The sequence below is a fragment of the Phalacrocorax carbo genome, chromosome 8 (assembly GCF_963921805.1).
Source record: "Phalacrocorax carbo chromosome 8, bPhaCar2.1, whole genome shotgun sequence".
In the NCBI taxonomy this organism is placed as follows: Eukaryota; Metazoa; Chordata; class Aves; order Suliformes; family Phalacrocoracidae; genus Phalacrocorax; species Phalacrocorax carbo.
In genome coordinates, this window is record NC_087520.1 from 1,688,384 (window position 1) to 1,711,040 (window position 22,657).

General features: G+C 54.4%; 1 protein-coding gene across 1 annotated transcript in view; it reads left to right on the forward strand.

Moving 5' to 3' along the window:
• Positions 1–17,069, forward strand: part of FGF1 (fibroblast growth factor 1) — a 29,677-nt gene extending 12,608 nt beyond the window's left edge. Inside the window, exons 2-4 of the mRNA XM_064458242.1 lie at positions 8,750–8,943; positions 14,437–14,540; positions 15,583–17,069. Of these exons, the coding sequence (XP_064314312.1) occupies positions 8,775–8,943; positions 14,437–14,540; positions 15,583–15,777 (468 nt within the window). The 5' untranslated portion in view covers positions 8,750–8,774 and the 3' untranslated portion in view covers positions 15,778–17,069. The remainder of the gene's footprint in view (positions 1–8,749; positions 8,944–14,436; positions 14,541–15,582) is intronic.
• Positions 17,070–22,657: the final 5,588 nt, after the last annotated feature.

Below are 22,657 nucleotides of genomic sequence, written 5' to 3' on the forward strand. Positions count from 1 at the left end.
CCGCACGAGCGAGGTGCTGGGAAGCAGCACTGCAGCAAAGCACAGGAGAAGGGGTGATGCTTCACACTGGTCTCAGCACGAGCCTGCAAAGGGGAAAGGGCACTTGTAAAAGGCAGGCAGTGTGTGCTGTCTCCTGGAGGGAAGGGGAAACCCTCGGTGCCTTTTGTAATGAGGGTGCCTGTGACAGTGCTCCTGGGGCAGCAGAGCCCACAGCGAATCCCCTGGGATGAGAGGGCAAACACTGGGTGCAGCTGGGCCCTGGGCTGCTCCCGGCTGTCACCCCCCGCCAGCGGTGGCACAGCGGTCGCAGCCACGGCTCTGGCCCTGGCAGCCCAACCCTGGACCCACGGTCCTTGCTCAGACCCTGGGCCCCAGGGAAGAGCTGCAGCTCCAGCGCTGAGTGCGCTGCAATGAAAGCATCCGCCTGCGCTGGACGGACTGGCCTCACCGACGAACGTCGTGGCGGTAAATAGCTCTTTTCAAACTGGCAAGTTTTTACCTGCCACAAGTGGGGTTCCCCAGGGATCGATATCGGGCCCAATGTTATTCAACATCTTCATAAGTGATCTGGATAACGGCATCAAGTGTATCCTGGTGGAGTTTGCTGGTGACACCAAGTTGAGCTGGGAAGCAGACACTCCAGAAGGGAGAGCTGCTCTGCAGGGATATCTGGATAGGCTGGAGGAGTGGGCCAGCAAGAACCTATGGAGTTCAACAAGGAGAAGTGTAAGATCATGCACCTGGGAAAACATAATCCAGGAGCACAGCACAGGCTGGGATCCACCTGGCTGGAGAGCAGCTCTGTGGGAAGGGACCTGGGGGTCCTGGTGGACAGAAAGCTCAACATGAGTGAACAGTGGCTGCTGTGGCCAAGAAGGCCAACGGGATGCTGGGTCGCATCAAAAAGGGCACCACCAGCAGAGAGAAAGAAGTCACCATCCTGCTCTACTCAGCGCTTGTCAGGCCACACCTGGAGCGCTGTGTGCAGTTCTGGTCCCCGCTGTACAAAAAGGATGTGGACAGGCTGGAAGGGGTCCAGAGAGGGGCCACCAGGATGATCAGAGGGCTGGGAAGCTGCCGTATGAGGACAGGCTGGGAGAGCTGGGTTTGTTCAGCCTTGAGAAAAGGAGGCTCAGAGGGGATCTCATCCCCACGTACCAGCACTTAAGGGGCAGCTACAAAGATGGAGACTCCCTTTTTACACGGAGTCCCATGGAGAGGACACAGATTGCTCTTGGGAAGATTCTGACTGGACATGAGAGGGAGATTTTTCACAGTGAGGACAGTCACCGTTGGAATAATCTCCCCAGGGAACAGGTTGGCTCGGCCACATTGGACACCTTCAAGAGTCGGCTGGACAGGGTGCTGGGCCATCTTGTCTAGACTGTGCTCTTTCCAGAAAGGTTGGACCAGATGATCCCTGAGGTCCCTTCCAACCTGGGATTCTGTGGTGTCCTAAAATAAAAGAGCTCTCTGCCTGGGGAGGGAGGAAGGGAGCCAGCAACCAGGCAGGGGAGCAACAGCCACCCCCGGCCTCCTCCCAATAACCAGGCAATTGCATTATCTCTCACCTCAATGCCCAAAGGTGTCCCCTTGGACGCTCTGGGTGCAACACATCTTCCACCCCATCTTTTGCTGGAGAGACTAAGCTTTTTGCGATTCTCCGACCAGTGTGTTCTTTCCGTTCAGCAGGTCCCACGCATCTGGCTTGCTCTGGGAGTTAGCGCTTAAATCCCCCACACGAGGCAACGGGATTTGCTTCTGCAGCCAGCGTTGCTTGTGTACGTGTCCGTGGTCTTGGTCTGAACCCAGACAGGACACATGGGGCAAGACCCTCATGGCAGAGCTCCTGCTCTCGGGCTGGATCGGCTCCTGGAGCTGGAACTGTAATTAAGTTAATTGCCAGACTGCAGAAGGGTGTGGGTGGGGAGGTGGGAGAGGCTGGAAGGTAATTAGAAAGTAGATGCTCGCAGTACTTCCAGGAAGGGGGGACCAGCCCCCCAGACACATGCTTCCCAAGGGCTGGCACTGGGATAGGGTTTCCCCTAGGGCATCCCCAGTGGTGCTGGATTTGCTCCCTTTACCTGGAGCCAGGTGCCCCGTTCTTATTTTTAAATGCTGCCTTCAAGGGATGGTGAGCAAAGGGACAGGTTAACCCCTGCTACAGTTCATAAGTGAGGGCCCCCCGTCCCTTCCTCCTGGGCAGGATGCAGCCTCTTCTTAATCTGCCCTTTCCACGATGCTCCCGGTGGTTATCATCAGCCTTGCTTCGGCAAGGAGCTCGCTCGCTCTTGCCATTAGAGATACCCACTCAGTGAATTGCTTAAAGTTTCACATTTACGCTCGTGTCTGTTTTACCTAACACAAATCCAGTGTGGCCCACTGGAATAGCTGTGTTTTCTGGTGGAGAGCAGGAGATGATGACAGCAGGCATTAGTTAAATTAATTTCTACAGTTTTGGTCACACTTTATATGACATATTCCGCTTTCAAAGGGTAAAACCTGACTGATAAATGTTTCATTAAGCAGTTAATCATATTGCTAGAGAAAAAAATCGCCTTGGCATAAACACTGACTAGAAACAAGCCAATGCATTCCGCTGATGTGCACAATATCTATTGTGTATTTATCATATGCTTTGCCTAAGCATTTATTAAGTCCTTCTAAGAGGAATCATAGTCCAAGGGATTGAAGCCGTGCCTTGCACTGCCAGCCCTTCAAAGGGAAGGCAGCCCTTGCAGGGTGATGATAACCCCAGGCTCACTGGGCTGCACCTCTTGAGGCAACCAGTGCACGAGGAAACCTCTTGCTGATCTCTAATCCTTTCCTGTGCAAGGAGATCCATCCCACGCAACGGATCTCTAAAACTTAGGATGAATAAAATCCCTGCTTATCTGAGAGGTGTTTACTCTGCCCGCCCAGGGAGTTCTTGTATCACCCCAAAGCCGTACCTCTCAGCCCAGCACTAAGCACTGGGAGCTTCAGGAATCCCTCTGGACAGGCAATGGGTGGAGGAAAGCCAGAGCCTGAATTCCTTAAAAGTATTTTACTTGTTGTAAGTGCTTTCCAGTCCCATCCGTAGCGGTTGAACTGCCTGGGACGTGACTGCTCTATCCAGGTGGCTGCAGCCAAAAGTGGGAATGGGAAACGAGCCCATCAGGAGGCGATGCTGTCTGATCACAGCTGAGTCACACACCCCGGAATAAATATGATTTCTGCTTTAATGGAGAAAATAACACTTTCCAAAGTGAAACCAACGGCAGTGTTTCCACTAAGCTCACCAGAGCCTGATTCAGGAGACACTGATCTCATTAACTGAAGTCTGACAAAACCTTAAAAGATTCCTGGGTTTGGCTGGCTTCTCGCCTCTCTGGAGCTTTCTGGGTGATCTTTAGCTGATCAGCTAGATGACAGTTGTGATTAACTGCACCCGTCATCGGTGCGTCCACACTTGTTCTGAAGGGGCGCTTACCGGGGTCTATCCGCAGCGTTTCTTTCCAATCTTATATAAAGGATATAAAGCCAAGGACAATTTTAATCTATTTGAGTCAACCTCCAGTCTTGTTTTAACCCACGGTAGGTGAGATATTTCTGGTCTCCTCCACATAGTAACCAGGTATTTTATATTTAAGGAATAAAAAATAGGCTCACCTTAGCCAGCCTCCTCGCAGCTCCGGGACGACCCGTGGGACGGAGGCACTATTTGGGCGTCAGAGGCCGTGACGAGGCTGTGCGGGCAATCCAGCGTGCTCAGCTGCGGACACAGCGCCGGGGTCCACCAGCCTCTTGTGCGCCGTGCTTTCACCAACGTGCAAAACTGCTGCGACTGATTTCAGGAAAATGTTTCTATTTGAGCAAGTCAGGAGGAGTTGAAAGAAAAAGGAGCGGAAAGGACGTGTTGGAGGGATGGACGGGAAAGAAAAACAGGCAGAGACATTTTAGCAACAGGATAAGGGACCCCATCTCCCCACAGTTCCTCACTGCTCCTGGTCTAGGTAACCTTTGCAGTCTCTGACAAGGCGGCTCATTAAGCTACTAGCGAGCTGAACTGGTGGATGCAGGTTTGTGGGTGGTAGTGGGAGATGGTCGTCTCCCAGCTGAGAAGCAACAGCTTCCCGTCCTCACGGTCTCCAGTCACTGTGTGCGTACAGAGGGATAGCCAGACTGGCTAGGGGGCTAGTTCCCCTGGGGAGCAGGGACCACCGCGGGGACAGTCCCCTGGGCAGAGGGATGTGCCTGGAGTGTGCCCAGCTCTGCGGGAGCCCCACGGGACCCAGCATGGCTCCCCCCGGCTTGGCTCCTCTGCCGAGACGGCTACCGAAAACCTGGGGTGCTCACGGTACTGATGGGTGGTTAGTCTTAGCTGGCCACTACATTTGTGTCACAGGAGACACGAGAGAGCCATGAAAATACCCTTGAAGCCACAAACAGCCCAGTCTGAGTGTGACCAGGCAATCCAGACGTGCAAAAAACCTTTGGGCCATTAGCAACCTCCCAGGCTGCCAAACCCTCATCAATGCTGCCTTTGTAATGGAAGCAAAGGGGAGAACAGTATTATCTAGTGAAGTCTGCACTGATTTTTAAAATGGGAAGGGAAAAGGACCTCTCTCCCTTTCCACAGCTCCCAGCGTGCACTGTTTATTTCAGAGCTGACACAGAGTTCGCCCGTTATTGGCAACGGAACCGGCCCTCGATGCTCAGGCTCAGGCACTTGCAGAGTTTGGGATTTCACATCAAAGCCGCTGGTTTGGCCGCTGCAGCAGCAGCGGTCGGTGATAAAGTTTGGAACCAAACCCAAACTTCTCAGAATTTCACAGCTATTCCGGTCCCACACCGGGCTCATCTCTCCTCGCTGCTGCAAGGAGCACGCACGCTGCAGCGCTCCAGCCCCCAAAGTTCAGCAGGTCCTGGTTAAAATTAACAGTCGGGTTTAACTCTCTGTTTAAGGCGTTTTTTTCCCTTCAGAAAGTTATTTCTGAGATTTGGGGGCTCCGACGTCTCCTTCCACAGCCCAGGAGGAAGAGCCGAGTGCCACCAGGCTGCTGGCAGGACCCTCTGCTCCCCGCGCCTGCAGACGGAGCTGGGGCCTCCCCAGGGCAGATGCGCTGGCGCCGGCTCCCGGTGATGATGCCATTCCTTCCCAGCGGTGGCTTTCTCTTAGGCAACACAGGACGGGAAAGCTACGGGCGTGAAGTGGAGAAGCGAGGGGTGGGAGGAAGGAGGAGAGCCATGAACGCAGCTGGTCTTGGACAAACGCTCTCCAGGTCAGGCTCCAGCTTACTGTCCTAGCGCGAGCGGAGGTGTCAACTGCTCGGCAGCAGCCCTTGCTGCAGCCATCTCCTCTTGGAATATTCTCCTTTCTCCATGGGGCACCAAATAACTGCTGGAGTGTGGTGTCTCTCAGCTTAGCATCTTGGAGAGAGTTTTTGGTTCTGCTTCGAGCTATTTAATCATTTTGTTGGGCTTCTACCCAAAAAAATAAGGCCCTTTATGTTGTCTTTGGTTCAGGTTCTCTCTCTTTTTAATTCCCATAAAACCCTACCGTGTTCCTGCCAAAAGTATAATAGTAGGGCCATGAGTGGTGGTGTGTGTAGAGTGCCGACTCCACGGTCATAAAAGCATGAGGACAGCAATACTCTTTAGCAAGGAGAGACAACGGGAGTGGAAAATAGTGTTCATTCAGCTTCTCCTGTGGAGTCAAAGGCAGCTGGCGAGCACCGAATGTGTTCTGAAAATAGCAAAAAAACCTTAAAGGAAGCATGTGAAAATGAAGCAGCCAGGTCCAATCAAGCTGCTCTCTTAAAGCTGTCCATAGACGCCCTTGAATGCGCAGACCTTCAGGTGACCGAGGGGAGCATCCCAGCCTGCTCCTCGCTCGCGCTGGCGGCTGCCTAAGCTTGCCGAGATCCTGACCTGAGCTCTAGGCTTTGGGATATTTGTTTCTCCCTTCTATCCGTCATCAACCCAGGAGGCTTCTGAGTGCCTTTTACCCTCAGCTAAAGGCTCAAGAAAAGCTTTAGTTCCAGTGAATTACACAACACCACTGATCTCGATTAATGCTCAGTAAAGCACTAAAGCCTTATATACCACGCTGAACGACTTGAAGGCTTTTGTTCAGAGAAAGCTTGGCAGACGCTTGGCATTAGAAACTGAACCACTGCAAGAAAAGTATGATCTCATGACAGAAAAATACATTTGGGGACCAGACACTCTGAGAACTACCTGATATCAGCTGCCTGACAACTGTGTTAAAAAAGAAGCATCGAAGCTGCACTTAGCCAGTCCGTGAGCCGCGTTGGATAGCCACCAGGACCCTAAGGCTTCTCCCGAGCTCTCGCGGGCTGCTTCACCACCTCATCGCAGGATACCGGCGCCAGCCCGTGCCATCACCAGCAGAAAGCGCTTCCCAAAAACCCGGTCTGTGCCAAGGGGGGATCTGCGAAGCTTCGCCCCTTCCAGCCACACAAAGCCCGAGCGCGCCGGCGCCGAGACGGGCACGGCTCCGTGCGCTTCAGGAGGGTGTCAGCAGAGGCGGCCGTAAAACTTGGTCAGAGTCCTCGGGAAAAGGCTGATGCTTTGGGCTTTGCAAACAGCTCCAGGGCTCTCCAAGCTTTGGGGAGATGCAAAATATGGGGAGAAACTGGCCTGGAGATGGTTTTTAAACCTAGATAAGAACCAGAACAGCCGCCAGTGCAAAACAGCATAGAGCTGAGGAAGCGCTGGGCTGATAAGGTAACACTTGGTAGGTGTTGGTCCAGAAAACGTGACTTATCGAACAAGATTAACATGGCTCAGGAGAAAGGGCTGTGGGGAAAGGTTTTAAATAGTATCGCCCTGCATTTTGACTCTGTGTTCAGCTGTTGTAGTAGTGATTTAATACCTCCATCTGCAGCAAAACACGGGCTGACAGGAGCAAAGAGAAGCTGTTGTGAACCAGCAGCTGCCAGAAGGAACCGAGGCCTGGGATGGCAGGGAACATTTTTTCCTTTACAGTTGTTTTCCTCTCCCAGAAAATCTCTCTGTTCTGATAGAGACCCCAAGGGGACGCGGCTGAGAGTGAGGGATGGAGTCTATGTACTAACCAACGCTGGTTGAAATGGCCGGGTGTGTTTCCAGCAATAGCGATGAAGTCTTTATTTCCAAGGTTTCAGCTTTCAGCAATCCAACTTTCATACATTTTTATCTTCTGCAGGCTTTTGGGATCCGCTTGAAGGAATAGTTTCCCCTCCTTGCAGCTGCATTTGCAAATTTACATACCTAAGAATTTACAGCCAAACGTTTAGAGATATATATGTATATATACTTGCGTATGTTTGTATTGCAAAGAGTTGCAGCCCTTAATATCTCCCAGGTGACTCTTTAAGTACCATGGCAAACCCACGCAGTATGATACTGGCTCCATCCTGATGTTCCAGTAGCACAACTCAGTACTAAATAGACATTTTTACAATCTATAAATATATAATACATATAAACAGCGACTGTGTAATACTTCCCTTAATATAGCTATGGGAATACATTGCATTTAAAGTAATTTCCTGTATCTAGATTTATACCGTGCCCTGTCTTTCCGTTCATAAATCCGCTTCTCTGTAAGCACTACAGAACTTTGTATATCAAGGACAGCATATTCATGGGAGTTCTTAAATGCAGTTCCTAGGCCAGAAACATTTGGATAAATCTGAGTACACCTGGGGTACACATGGGGCTCTGCTCCGCACCCACGCGGCACCTCCCGGCCCCACAGCCGCGGCCGCAGTTCTCACCCTCCGACATCCACAGCATCTTTCTGACGATGCCTTCAGGTTCTGGCACAATGTCTGCTTAAACGTGGCTCATGACCACACGGTGTCTCGCAAAACGAGGTTTCCATACGACCTCCGTGCGCTTCCCCAGTGCCCCCGGAGAGCACAGGAGCGCCGCGGGAAGGAGCGCTCTCAGGAGGCGGTGGCTCATCGCTCCCGAGCGGCTGGTAGTGCCCATGCCCAGGTACAGCCTTCTGCGTCAGCCAGAGCTTTGCCTTTCCCTTTTAACCCCTGTTATTAAGATCAGGGGTGCACAAACCTGGTGTAATCTAGACTCAAAGTTCCTTTTCCCCACACGTTATTGAGCAGCGCACGGGTAGGTCTCCTGCTTGCTGCCCGGGCAGTGACAGCCTCCCGCCCCCCCGCTCATCTCCCACAATACCTAACATCGTTCTGATCTTTAGCATGTGCGTGCCTCGGCCAGGTGAGATGCAGAGTGCCAAACATGAAGTAATATTTGCTATCTGGCACGCAGTATGTGTCGCAATACCTAGTCATAACCCTGTTTGAAAGTTATAATAGTGGAGAGCGTTATTAACCTGGGCTCCCTTCCTACCTCCTGTGGGTTTCAATCAGACACTGGGTGTTTTTCAAACCTTTTTTTTTTTTTTTGAGTGTATAATTTTAGTACGTACGTCAATAGAAAGCAGAAAGAAAACAGAATTTACTATGATAAAATTAAAAGGACAGAGTCCCTACCGCCCAGCTACACCCAGTGACGACCCCCCCACCCCAAACCTCCCACGCTGGAGGAGCATCACCTTTCGGGCTGTGTCACTGCCGGAGACAGCATCGGTGGTGTGAATCACCTGCCCCGCAGCCAGCCCGGGTACCAGCTGGGGACCACCGGGCTCCCTCCCCTCCCTTTAAAAGCCTGGCAGCAGCAGCGTGTGCCAAGCACTCGGTGCCGCCGCCCCTGCCATACGCCGCCGCGTCTCTTGCAGCCCGGCCGCCGGGAGAGGCTGAGAGATGGCCGAAGGGGAAATCACTACCTTCACTGCCCTGACCGAAAAGTTCAACCTTCCCCTGGCGAACTACAAGAAACCCAAACTCCTGTACTGCAGCAACGGGGGCCACTTCCTACGGATCCTCCCAGATGGCAAAGTGGATGGGACCAGGGACCGAAGCGACCAGCACAGTAAGCAAACCCGACGGGGCTTCTCGGCCCTCCTTCTTCCTCCTATGGTTTTATCAGCCTTTATCAGCCGGGAAGGGGGGAGCTGGAAAAGATGGGCTCTGTGCCAGGCTCTCTTTTCTCCTGGTGGCAACACACCTTCCAGGAGTCAGCACGCACGCCAGACACACCTGTAGCCTGTACGCAGAGCCCGGGGAGGCATGGCATGTACGCTGTTTCACATCTGCAGAAGTATTAAATCTGAAACCGGTTATCAAAATAATTGCAGGCAGGCAGACCATACAGGACCAAAGCCCTAACTGCAGCGCGGCCGGCTTAGGCAGCGAGCTGGCTGCAGCTGGAAAAAAAGGCTGAGGAGCAGCATCCTACACACGCGCAGCCATCGCACATAATTCTATGGTATCTTTGCGTTTAATCTGGGTTAGAAGGTTCAGCACAGCAGCGGGCCGTGCCAATGCAGCGCTTCCCAGCGGCGCGCTGCAGCTGTGCCCCTTCGCGCGTCACGTCGTGAGCCGGAGCGGGAGGCCGGGCCCCGATTCCTCTGTGCAGAACGGATTTTATCTGTACGTTCTGCACAGAGTGTCCCCTTGCCTTTGGGGAACTTCCCTCTCCCCATATGCAGGTAAATTCCTGCAAAAGCCCAACAGAGGCAAGAATCAGGTGAGAGAGAGTTATTGTGTGACTTATGGCTTTAGAAATGCACTCAGTTGCCATTCACCTTTTGTCTGAAAGCAAGAATGGCTGGGTCTATGCTGCAGCAGTTTCAAGACATTTTACGTGCGTCCGTGTGCCTCAAAGATTTAACGGGCCACCCGCGGCCAGAGTCTCCTCTTGCCCATCCCTGTTCCCTGCAGTCAGCGATGCTGGCAGCTCCAGCCCGTGGGACACTGGGGACCTGTTCCCGGGACGAACTGCCCACGCAGATTCCAACACTCATCCTACCACTTGCACATCCCACTGCCTCGCCAGGAGCACGTTGGTTCTCCGTGATTGGCATCAAAGTTCACCCTAGGAAGCTGGCAGGACTTGCTCGCCAAAAAGTGCTGGTTTTGTAAGTGCTACTGTTGCAAAGTGCTGCAGACTATCTGACGTAGGGCAAACTGTAATATAAAAAATCAATAATACCATCCTGTACAGCAAGGAAAGGCGCACGATTGTCCCTTTGAGCAGCTGTCCGTGCCACCGGAGGCAGCGAGAGCTCTTTCCCTGCCCGCAGCTCACACGACCAAGCCAAGCTGCGGTGCTGAGACGCTCTTGCTTTGATCAAGCCGCACAAAGCCGTTAGACGAGAGCTGAATACCTGGCCCGAGAAGCCCCTTGCCCTCGGCGGCTCTCCCTGCTGAGCCCGTCCGCCGCGGGGCTGCGCAGAGCAACCCCCCCGGACGAAGCGCTCGGACGAAAGGGAAAACGGCTGTGCAAGGACAAAGACACAAGATCCAAGGAATCGGTTGGGAAGTTTTAAGCTTTTAGGGCTCTTACAGTTCCAAAATGCTTGAGAGGAGTTTTTAAACCGATGTCTGAGAAGAGCTGGACTGGCCGTGCAGCCACTCTCCCCGCGGGGCTCTGCGGGCAGCGGGGCCGGGCTCTTCCCCACCGCTGCACGCCGCAGCTCTCAGTTCTCGACAGAAACCTCTGGGTACACCATATCCTGAACATTTTCTGGAATATAACTGGGACCTGCCAGGCTCCTAGCTGGTTAGAAAGAAGGGCTGGGAGGAGCCAACTCTGCCTTACAAATTCTAAGAAAAGCACTTTTATTTTCTTTAAACCACAAGCGTGGCTTTCTCCCCCAAACTTAACCTTTCTTCTTGTTATTGTTGTTTTAATGAAGGGCAGTTTATAGCAGAGTTTTAATTATAAAAGCCATTTCCCCACCGCTCACGCAGCACATGGCAGCATTGGGGGACAGGCGAGGATGAGCTCACCAAGCTGGATAAACACAGCGCGGGGCAGGCAGCCTCCGGCCTGGAATAAAGCGGGCACTAACCCTTCTCCAACCCCGTGCAAGAGGCAGAGGAGCACGCTGACCCAAAGGATCTGCAGAAGACAGGATGGGGCTCACAAGACCCACGAGCCGGCAGCTGCAGAGGCCGTACAAGCTCAACAGGTGTCTCTGTCACGTTTTGCCAGAGCTGAGATTTTGCTGGAGCCAGAAGGGGGATGCAGAGCTGCCCGCGTGCCCTGGGGAGCTCAGCACGGGTTTGCAGAGCCAGCGGCAAGGTGGCATTTCCTAGGACATGGGGTGCTAACAAGGACACAGGTGTCCAGCCCCTGCACCCCAGCCTCGAGCCCGGTGTCTCACAGCATGGGTTCTGCCCCACAGCCCATCCTTTTTCCCCCTGGCAAAGCAAGGCCACCACCCTGGAGTGAGCATTTCCCCTCCAGCCGCTGCTCCCCATGGCTGCACCACGCACACAGGCAGCACTCCCGTGCACGGCACCCGCTGCGCCCCGGCACGCTCGCACCTCGCCGGCTGCTGCCCTGGGGCCACGTGTTTGGAAACCTCTGCCAGAAAGGAACCTCCTGCAAATATCTCGTAAACTTGGATATCCGAATGTACAAATATTTACAGAGGAACCTCCTGGAAGAGCTGCGTGCCAGCGGAGCAGCCCTGCCGGCAAGGTACCCCGAGGCTGCCCATGGTCCTGCCTCTGCACCCGGCAAACGCCGGAGCTGCTCAGCACCGCTCCCCGGTGCGCGAGGGGAGCAGCCCGGACCCTGACCTCCGCTGTGGGATCCTGCTGACCCCCGGGGAGGGCCGAGGCACGGGGATGCCCGCGGCTCATCCGAGGAACCAGCGTGCACAGCTGCATTAGAGCCTTCATTGGTGCTTTGCAAGTGACTGCCTGATCCCATGTGCATTTTGTTCCAGATTAATATCAAGAATTCTTATTTTTATCTTAAACCGCCTTGCCGGGTGCTAGCCCCAGAATCTGGGAAGATGTCTAAGGAGAACAGAAGTCACTCACCCCGAGCCCTTGTCATCCAGCCCTGCGCAGATTCCCTCACCCTGTCCTTTGCCTCTGTGTGCGGGCATCTCGAGCTTGCACCGCGAGATGAGATGGAAAGAAAACTTACCAGGACGGTGTAAACCCTCCAGGATGAAGCCTATGCTCTTTTCCACAAACAGCCTTATTTTCTCTGTTTCATCCCATTACTTCATGGAAGGAAATCTGTGCAGACCTGTAAAAAACGCAAGAGTTTGTGCATGAGGTCCTCCTCCAGACCCGCCGTTCTCCCTCCTTCTGTGGCTGGAGACCTTAACGTCCCTGTCGGCAGCTGGAGGGTCCCCCCACCCCCCTCTCTCAAAGGCAGTTTTTAGGACAATAGCATCATTTTTATCTCATTTCCCTCTCCGCGGCTGGACTTCTCCTTGGCCACGTCCTGGGGCTGCAGCACCGCAGCGAATGCAAGGCGGGCTGGGGGCTGTCCTGCTGCTCCCAGCTGCAACCGGGCAAGCGCCGGGACTGCGTATTGCTGCAAACCTGCACCCAGGCAACTTACTAATTAAGCACCATTTAGGAAGCAGAAAACACCAAAAATGAAATGAGAACCATTGCAGCAAAGATTTCACTGCAACAAAGGCTTATGCCATGCCAAGAGGTAACGTTGCCTTTCACCTCGTGCAAAAAAGGATAAAATAAATCAAAAAAGAAGGAAAGAGCTGGAGCTGAGGCATCTGTTCATACTTCATTCAAAGCAACCTAAATACTTATGTTACAAATCTCTACAGTATAAGCTCAGGGAAAAAAAGCTGACTAGGAGATGGGAACGATCATTTGGAAGAGGTGGACTTGGCAAGTCGCACTCCGGACGTAGCCGCAGCCCCCCGCCCATGCCAGGGGCCACCAAGCGTTCAGGCTTCGGTTCTCCTGCTGACCCGTGAGAGCAGCACAGGGTCCTCTGAGCACACAGTGCTAGAGAGCTGTCCTCCCAAAGCTTCTCCTCGACCAAATGGCCTCTTCCCCTGCCTCTTCCTGATAAATACGTGAAGCAAGAACTTGAGCCAAGTTTTAATCATTTTCCAAGACTCCTGTAATTACAAAAGTAATAAAAAAAGGAACCCATGAGGCCCCACCTCGAGTGCTGGGCTCAGGTTTGGGCCCCTCGGGACAAGAAGGGCCTGGAGGGGCTGGAGCGTGTCCAGAGAAGGGCAGCGGGGCTGGGGCAGGGTCTGGAGCACAAGTGTGCTGGGGGGCGGCTGGGGGAGCTGGGGGGGTTTAGCCTGGAGAAGAGGGGGCTGAGGGGAGCCCTTCTCGCTCTCTGCAGCTGCCTGAGAGGGGCTGGAGTGAGGGGGGGGTCGGTCTCTGCTCCCAAGTCACCAGTGATGGGATGAGAGGGAACGGCCTCAAGCTGCATCAGGGGAGGTTTAGGTTGGAGATTGGGAAAAATTCCGTCATCAAAAGTGTTGTCAAGCACTGGCACAGGCTGCCCAGAGAGGTGGGGGAGTCACCGTCCCGGGGGGTATTTAAAAGACATGTAGACATGGCACTTCAGGGCATGGTTTAGGAGACATGGTTGGTGTGGGGCTGACGGTTGGCCTTGATGATCCCAGAGGTCTTTTCCAGCCTTAATGATTCTATGAAAGAAAAGTAACCAGACCAATGGAAAGGTTAAATCTGCTGTGTTAGGTACAGGGTGCCGAGAAGAGGAAGGAGGTGGCCCAGGCGCCCTGGCCTGCAGCTGACCTGCTCCCCTCCCGCAGTACAAGACCACTAAGGAGCTTTTTTTGCCCCAGAGTTTCTAGTTGAAGTCCAGCATCGGTGACAGGGACAGCAAGCTGGTGCCCGGTGGGCTGCGTGAAGCGACACAGCATCACCCCACACCCGTCGCCCCCACCCCGCCCGTGCACTGGCAGGCTCGGGTCTTGGTTTGGTATCAAATTCACGTTAGCACCGCAAACTAGGACAATCTAAGCTGTGGCTCATGGCTACCTACAAGAGATATTTTTTAGGATGAAGATCAGCCCTTTCTATGTCTCCACTATCCGCCTACGACGCGCCGGATAATGCCAGCCACGGCACGCTGCTGGATGGGATGCTTCGGATCAGGGTTTTGCAACTCAGTCATCTGAAGTCTGCCCGTCCCTGGTTTAGCTCTCAAAATACTTCTTCATATGTCACTGCTTAAGTGTCTTGTCAAAACCACATAAGAAATTTGTAAATTAGAGCCAGAATTAAAACCCCAATCTCCTGTGTCCCATTCCAGCATCTTAACCAAGAGGCTGCCCTTCCTTTGATGTAAAATAAGGAAAAAATTGGTCTTTGGTTCCTAAAGCATGGCTGTGGGCTTTCTTTGAAGGAGAGGGTACAAGGAGACACTTTTATTACGTGCTGTACTGTTTCCTATAAACTCTTTATGAGGCAGGCTTCAGAACAAAAATACCCTGCTCACTTTCGTAGCAGCTCGGACATTATCTCTGACAACCTTCATTTTTTTCCTTTTCCTATTTTCCTTTTACTTCTGTTGTTGTCGTTGTTTTATTTTTACTTTCAGTTCAACTCCAGCTAAGCGCGGAAAGTGTGGGAGAGGTGTATATAAAGAGCACCAAGTCTGGGCAGTACCTGGCGATGGACAGCAACGGGCTGCTCTATGGCTCGGTAAGTAGGAGGTTTATGTGGGACCAGACACAGAGAGGGTTTGAGGTTTGCAGAAATCTCGTAGCTCTGAGTAATGCAAACCGCGAGCAACAATTAGCCTCTGTTAGTTATTTTGGGCCACTCTCCCTCCGGCTTTATTTTGGGGGGGAAATAAATAAATAATCAAATAACACCATTTACCACCCTGCCTCAAACACTTGACAAATACCATAGTCCTTACCTGGAGCAGCAGCTGCTTTGTACCCCCCCGGCGGCGGCCAGCTCTGCGAGTGGGGCTGCGGGGGGGACCCCGGCACCGTGGGGCAGGTGCACCTCCAGCCCGGCTCTCCCAGCCCCGGCAGCGCCTCGCCCACGCCCCTGCCTGCCTCTTGCTGCCTCTCCACGGCTTTGCGAGGTGGTTCAGGGCTGCTAGCAGTGCTGCGAGAGGAAGCAGCCCTGCGGCCACTGAGCAAAGACCTCCTTGCATTCTTCTCCTGTACCCTGGTCGCTGCCGGAGGCAACGACAGCATCCGCGGCATGCCGGTGCGAGCCGGATGGTGCAAGGCAGCACCTTCCCCGCTGTGCCCTGGAGCTCTAGGGCATGGAGTCACAAAAAATAACCCGGTTCTTTGAGACAAGTCCCATTTATACCAAAGTGTGCGACCTGTAATCCTGGCCACAGGCTGCTTAGCCTCACCAAAGAACTGTTTTGTTCTCCGTGCTCGTGCCCTGAACCCGCAGCTCCCACCGCACAGGTTAGTGCCTGGGCAGGAGCCAACGCCAGGACCGGCTTACAGAGCGTGGGGCCCGGCTCGGTTACTGCCAAAAAAAATGTCCAGATCATGGAGAAGTTACTGTAGGAGTAGCCCAGGGTACTAAATCAAGGCCACTTACCTCCATGCTTTAAGGATGAACTTTACTGGGGCGCGAAGCTCTCGGAGGCGGGTGTGGATAGTTTCCTAGCCAGGGAGCACCGGAGCCGGGATTGCTGCGGTAGGAACACGCGTCCCCCTCCCTACGGCATCGCCTCGTCTCACTGTCATTACCCGGGGCTCTCTTTCAGCAGTTACCGGGTGAGGAGTGCCTGTTCCTCGAAAGGATTGAAGAAAACCATTACAACACGTACACCTCCAAAAAGCACGCGGATAAGAACTGGTTCGTTGGTCTGAAGAAGAATGGGAACAGCAAGCTGGGGCCGCGGACTCACTATGGCCAGAAGGCAATCCTTTTCCTCCCGCTGCCCGTCTCGGCTGACTAAACCCCATCCGGGAGCTCAGAGACAACCTGAACCCCAAAACCCAACCATCACCTCCTCCTTTTCCCTCGCTCCCTCTCTTTTCGGCTAGTATGACAGAGCCAAACGTTAGAGCTCCGAGCTTTACGTAAAGGCTTTACCAAAAATAGACACAGCAGAGCTCCTCTGCTCTGCACGAGGCTTTGCAGAGATGAGGGGAAAAGCCCTGAGACCCTCCCAAGGACCACTGGCACCCCCACCTCCCCCTGCCCTCTGCAGTCTTTTGGTAACGTGGGACCCGCTTGTGCCGTGACCACCCTGCGGCTCCCGCGGGCACACACAAACCTGCCCCAGGCAGGCACCCAGAAACGTGGCCAAGGGCGCCCCAAGGACACCCCAGGTACCAGGGGAACGCACGCTTTTCCTGTCCCCAGTCATTCTAAGGCAAAAGCTCCCTGGATACACTATATTAACGTATTTATCCATCTAAGTATGTAGCTTTTAATATGCCTTCAAGCAATTTCAGATTGCACCATCGGTCATGTTACCGAGTGCCAGCCTGGTTAAATGCTTGCAGGTGTCCTCGGCGTATTAAGCTAACCTAGCATCAGCCAAAAGCTCCAAGCCCTAGACATCTTAGCCTCCCTTGCAACACCAATATTGCTACATTTCATCCCAGTACCTGCCATATGCTATTTGTATTTATTTATTAAGTAAACCTGTCTCTTCTGCAACCTGTTCATAAGTCATTCTAGGCACCGAAGCCCCTTGATGTTGCCCCAGTGAGGGTGCGGCAGAGTGGCCCCGACTGAACTCTGATGCTGGAGGTGTGATGGTGCAGCAGGAATGGGCCGCATGACGGTGGCAGTCATCGCACCCCGTTCCCGGGGGGCTTCCTCCCGCACCCCCAGCACCTGGCTAAACGGGGCTCTAAAAATGGCACTGGGGCCCCTTGGAGACTCCCAAACCCTCCATGAAGGTGGGTTTCTCCTCTCCTGGGACAAAGCAAACCTCCTGAGCGGCTTGAGAGACGCTCCTGCCAGGCGAGAGCGTCACGGGAGCACAACGCTGCCATGCTCTATCCTGGCTTGTCTGTCTGCGTCTGCCTCGGGTGCTTGCAGACCCCAATGGTGACCAGGCACAAGCTGCCCGGGGGGACAAGTCAGCCCCGGCAGCGCTGGGGCAAAGCCTTGCTGAGCCAGAGCTTCTCTAATCGCTTCTCCTTGGGGGGGTTGGACAAGATGATCTCCAGAGGTCCCTTCCAACCCTGTGATTCTGTGATTCTCCCCGAGTGGCACAAGCATTTTACCTTGCAGAGAGTTCCCTCATGTGTAGACTAGCCCAAAGCCTTTAACTAATCCTTTCTGGCGATATTGCATTAAAAAGTAAATTGGGAATAGGTTTAACTCCGTTGCACCCACGTGGCTCGTCACGGCCCGTTTGAGGCTGCAGCAAGGTGTACACGGAGTCGTGGCCAGGGGTGCCACGGTCTCTGGGACGGGTTTGGCAGCTGAGAGAGCAAAAGCGCAGGAGTCCTTCAGTTTATGCACAGCTGGAGCTGTGGCAGTGCTGCGCAGCCCATCCGCCGGCGTCGCGGTGTCGGGGCGCTGCCGAAACTCGTGCTCGGCTCTGTCAGTCTCGGACTGAGGTTTTGAGCTGTAAATAAAATATACTGCTTCAGTGGCAGAACAATAAAGTTTGATAGGAAATATTGCTGCAGGTTATATTTGGTCTTGAATTAAGAGGTGCTTGAGTACAAAAGTCTAGATCTCTCAGGGAGGTTTGGAAATGGAGCATGGTACTTCTTCACCGCAGGGATGAGCTTTGTGATGACACACAAGCCAGTCGCTCCGGTGGCAGCACCCGAGCAGGGCCACCCCATCGGGGACACCCGCAGAGGGAGCCCAGTCGGGCGCTGCGGACGCCGCTCCCACCACGCGGAGGGATGGATGGCCACAGCCTGCCGACTCTTCGTTGTTTGCACAATAATCATCCCGATTTTACAATTCTAATGATTGGGGGGGGGGGGGGAATTGAGGGAAACAGCAGACTTGCTGCAGTTCACATGGCTGAGGGATGAGGTGAACTTTATCTTCTCCTTTACCCTGGGCTGGGGACAGACACAGAGCCGTTGAGCCTCATCATTCCTAAATGCTTTCCCTAATGCTTCCCTTGCTACAGTCCCCCCTGTTGGGCCTGACTTTCCTTATTCAGCAGTAAAGAGAGAAAAAAAGGCATTTAGGTACATAGTGTAACTTAAGGTAGTTAAACATTACATTGCTGAAATAGTGCTGTCAGGGGTGGAAAGCGCTCCTGTTCGGTTTGGAAAAAATGGCTCACCTAAATCATTTTACCTTTATTTGTGTATAATAGACCCCTGGAAACTGCAGAAGTGTGTATTTGGCAGCAGCATCACAGCAGCTTGGCCGCTCTCCCCGGCTTTGCAAAGTGAAAATTGTCCCTCGGAGGTGAGCTACGCGGCGCATTTCGGAGCTGAACGACGGGTTCATGTTTCTGAACCAAACTTTCTGGAGAGAGAAGACCAACAGCTTTCCTGTTTATACAACGTGGGGCCGAGATCGCTCAGGCGCTGCCGGCCGTGCGCAGCCGCCTCCTCGTGCGCACGTGCGCGGCACCTTCCGGAGCACCGAGACAAGGCCTGCCGTGCCCAATAATTAGATATTGCCATCTATTTTTTTCCTGTCGCTTGGGGTACTGCTGAGGCCCTTCCCTGGCGGGTGGCACCTTGCTGCTGTGGCTGCAGGAGGGTTTTCACAGGCGCACCTTGTTCCTGAGCAAACACGGTTATCTGGCCCACGACCAGCAGCGCAGGTGTATCAGTTATCTCATCTTGATTTGCAAATAACAATAATAAACGAGCTGGCAGCCCCCTCTGGCCGATGGATGGAGCCCTTGGGGGGGGAAAACCTGCACTATGCTGGTGAGCTGGGGGGACCTGCCCGCCCCCGCGCGATGGACGGGCAGACACCACCCGGCCTCTTGCCAGCCGTGTGAGTCCGAAGTCCATGTTTCTGGCACAGCCCTGGGGCCTTTGCTCTGGAGAGCAGGCTGAGTTCACCCTCACAGCATCCATGGGCTCAGGTTCATCCCACCTGGGCCCACCTTGTCCTTCTTTCCATTCCCGGGACAGGGACACAGCACAAGCGCTTCTGGCTCCTGGCAAACCCCAGATAAGCCATCTCTGCATGGGAGGGAGGAAGAAGAGGCACTCCACCTTGCATATTTCTGCAGCAGTAATTAGCCGCTAATTACCGCACTTCAGATTGCTCTGCTAATTACTGAACTCCTGAACTTTTGCACTTGCTGGCTCTGAAACCTTTTCCCCAGCACTGATAGCATCGCGCTTAATCCTCCTCCCAGGCAGACGGGGAGATGGCGTGGGAACGGCGGCGCCGCGGCGGGGAGGGGAAGGAGCGTGCGGCTGCTTGGGCGGCACCGCAGCTGCAGAGCCCATCGCCCACCCGCGGGCACCAGCCCCGCCAGCGCCCAGCACCCTCCTTGCACCTACCCATTGCCATGGCCCGTCAGTGCTGCTCCTCAGCTGGGGTGGTCGGCTGGAGATCAAGTCGAAAGGCAATTTCTGCTCCTCCTGGAGAACCGCGGGATGCCAGCTGCTTCTCTTGTCCTTTGCCCAGCGAGGTTTCCATACAGCTGCCCATGGGGAGGTCAGATGCTGTCCACGTCCTTCACCTGCAGCACTGGTTTTCAAGGCAGGGGCACAGGCTGAACCCCTCCGTCTCTACCCTCTGTGCTGCTATGAACTTGTAATTGCTTAACTGCAGCGGGTAAGAGTTGAGAAGTCTGACATTTAAGCCAGTCCCTGGCAGCGTCCGGTAAGGACCGAATATCTGCCCAAAGCCCAGATTTAGGCCAACGAGCTGCAGGAGGAGAAGGGACCAGAGGAGGACCCAGCCACTGCAGGTGTCCCTGGTACCGGAGCCCTGGCGGGTTCTGCACCTGGGAGAGGCTACAGGCGGCGTTCCAATGGCAAGCACAAAGCTGGACATGGCAGAGCGATGTGGATGGCTGACCGCGTCACCACTTTACTTAAACATTGTGGTTGCTTTCCCTGTGAAAGGCTGGGCTGTCACTCAACTCAAAAAATGATTGAACGGCATGACCAGGAGAACCAGGTTTCTAATTAAACTGGAAAGTTGGAAAGCGTAACGCCAGATTTAGCCGTGCTGTCTTCCAACGCCGCATTAACCGCAGGGCATTCTCCTCGTTAGACTTCTGCCGCTCAGAAACATCCACCGCAGGTACACACTCGACACCCGACTGGGGAAAAATGTCAACACTTTGTCTGAAAAATAATCCCTAAGGAAGCCACAGTAATTGCTTCAGACAGATGAACAAGCAAGGATGACATCACCCAGAGAAACCGAGCTCGATTTGGAGAGTTTTGTCCTTAGGGTGAGAGGTGAGGGATTAAAAAAGACTTGTAAGATTGAATAAAATCACTACACTTGAAGATCTTCCCCAGTAAGCGTAGTGAGCGCAAGCGGGCTGCGAGAGGGTTTCTGGAGCGTGTCGGAAGGAAGGAAAGCAAGTGCTGCTGCACGAGAGGGTGAGCTAGGGAGGCACGGCTGGGCGGGGGAAGGACAGCGGTGCTCGGATGCTCACATGAATTCACAGCAGTCACATCCAGCAGCAGCCCAGGGCACCTGATGGGCTGGGTTTCAGCCTTTTTCAGCTACGACCTAGCACTGTCTCCTGGCAGACCTTGCAACCTTCCACATCCTAAAGAAGCGGAAGGAGGAGGTGGTGTAGGGAAGGTGGGGACCTATGGGATCCCACAACCCCTCTCCAGTGCTGAGGTCTGTGGCATCTGCACACACAACTTCACCAGGGCTCTCCAAAGCCATATTTTTTTGTCTCCATGCCTGTCAAACCTCTCGGGCTGAGGGCATCCCTGATCAGCTCTTGTTTTCTTTTCCACGACTACCCAATCCAGAAGTGCTCAGACACGGGAAGGGCAATCAAGGGCCATGGATCCCAGCCGGGCTGAGCAGCACAGGAGTTTGTCAGCTAGATCTAAAAATCTGCAGCGACCCTAACAGATCGCAACCCTGACAACACGCCGTCAGCCAGGCAGAGCCCCAGGCTGCGGAGTGCCCTGAATCTTGTCCGCTCCCTCCTTCTGTTTGTCTCAGGAGTCCTCTGCAGAGATTTAAAACCCGACTGCTAGTTCCTGTTAACTGTTTATCCTGCACCAGGAAGAAGGGCACGAAAAGTCACACAAACTATTGCGCTAGGAGAGCTGAAGCTATTTTTTTTTTAATATTACACTTTACATTAAATAAACAAGTCTCTGACATGCTGCCATTCATTAGGAAAGAATGTAAATCTGGGCCTAATGGCTCCCATATGCTCTCCATGTATGACATCAAAATGCCCAAGAAAGGTAAAAGCTGGGTAGGGCTGGGCAGCACGGCTGGCTTTGGCTGTGAGGTATGCCCGAGGGTGGTGACACCTCTGCTTCGCAGGACAGACGGACCAGTGATCCTTCAGTCCATCACGAGCTCACTTTAAATGCCGAGCAGACATCCTGCCCACCGCTGCTGGCTCACAGCCCCTCGCCGCTCCCTGTGTCTTTTTTTTTGGGGGGGGGAGATTATTCCCGTAGGTGCCAGACCTTTCTGACAGCCGCCGAGCTCCTCGCAGCGCGGGACCGCTGCAGCGTGGGACCCCGGGGACCGAGGGTCCGCAGAAAGGCCGCGCGAGCTCCCAGCCCGCAGCACGAAGCCCCAGCGCAGCCCCTGGACGCAGCTGCAGCGCCCGGCAGCGGGTTTGGAGGGGAGCAGGAGCGGCCCAACGCACCCGCTACCGGGGATGGTTTAGCATCTTCGGCCGAGGAAACGTCGCGAAGAGGCGCAGCAGGGCTGCTTGTGTTGTGTCTTTAGTTTTTGACCGGGATCTGGCAGGAGCAGGCAGGGATGAGCTCCTGGGGCGGGGGGGGAGCGCGCTGAAAAAAATTTTTAAAAAATTAAAATATTTTTTTAAAAAAAAAGGAAGTAAAAAAAGCAATGACCCCGCATCTTGCTCGGGGCCAGGCGCAGCGGAATTACGGTTTTCCCCCCGCGAAGCGCACAGCCCTCCGTGTCCCCGTGTCGCGGGATGCCCAGGAGATGGCGATGCGGAGGCGCCGTGCGGGAGCCGCGGTGCGGGGAGCCGCGGGGCACCCACCCCGCGCCTCCGCTGCCAGCGGGCCGGCACCCAGCGCCAACATCTGCACCGGCATCTGGCTGACAAATGGGGCCAAGGGGGAGCTTAAAGGGGCCCGGGGTGTTCCCCGCTGCCTCTCTGCCCCGCTTGCCCCTGGGTGAGGGCAGCCCGGGGTGCTGGGTGCTGCTCCCACCCTGGGGACACCCCGCTGCAGCCCCGCCATGGGACCAGGGCTGGAGAGGGACCCCTGTGGGGAGCAGGAAGGGTAGTGAGGGGTTACGCTCCTGGCAAGACCCAAGGGAGGGCTTGATCACAGGCAAAATGCTCATCCCACAAAGTGGCTTCTCCTTCCTCTTCCTCTAACCCAGAGGGCTGCTTCGCCCATGAGACAGCGCTCGGCCCCAGCCCGAAAAGCCAAAACAACTGAAGCAAGGAAGTCTGAAATAATCTATTATTAAGCTCTGGGAACTGATGGGAATCCAAGCAAAAGGAAAGCTTGGGTTTCTGCTGCTTCCCTGTGGTTGGCATTTTGGAAAGGCTGCCGGAGGACACACACGTCTCGCGGCGGGCGTGGGACGGCGCGGTGGTGGGCCGGGGCCAGGGCTGCAGGGCACCACGATGCCGTGGAGCATCGTCCCCCTCGGAGGCGCTGGCAAGGACTGAGGGACCCCCCTGCAACCACAGCCTGAGCCTGGCTCTTGGCGATGCTCAGCCCTGC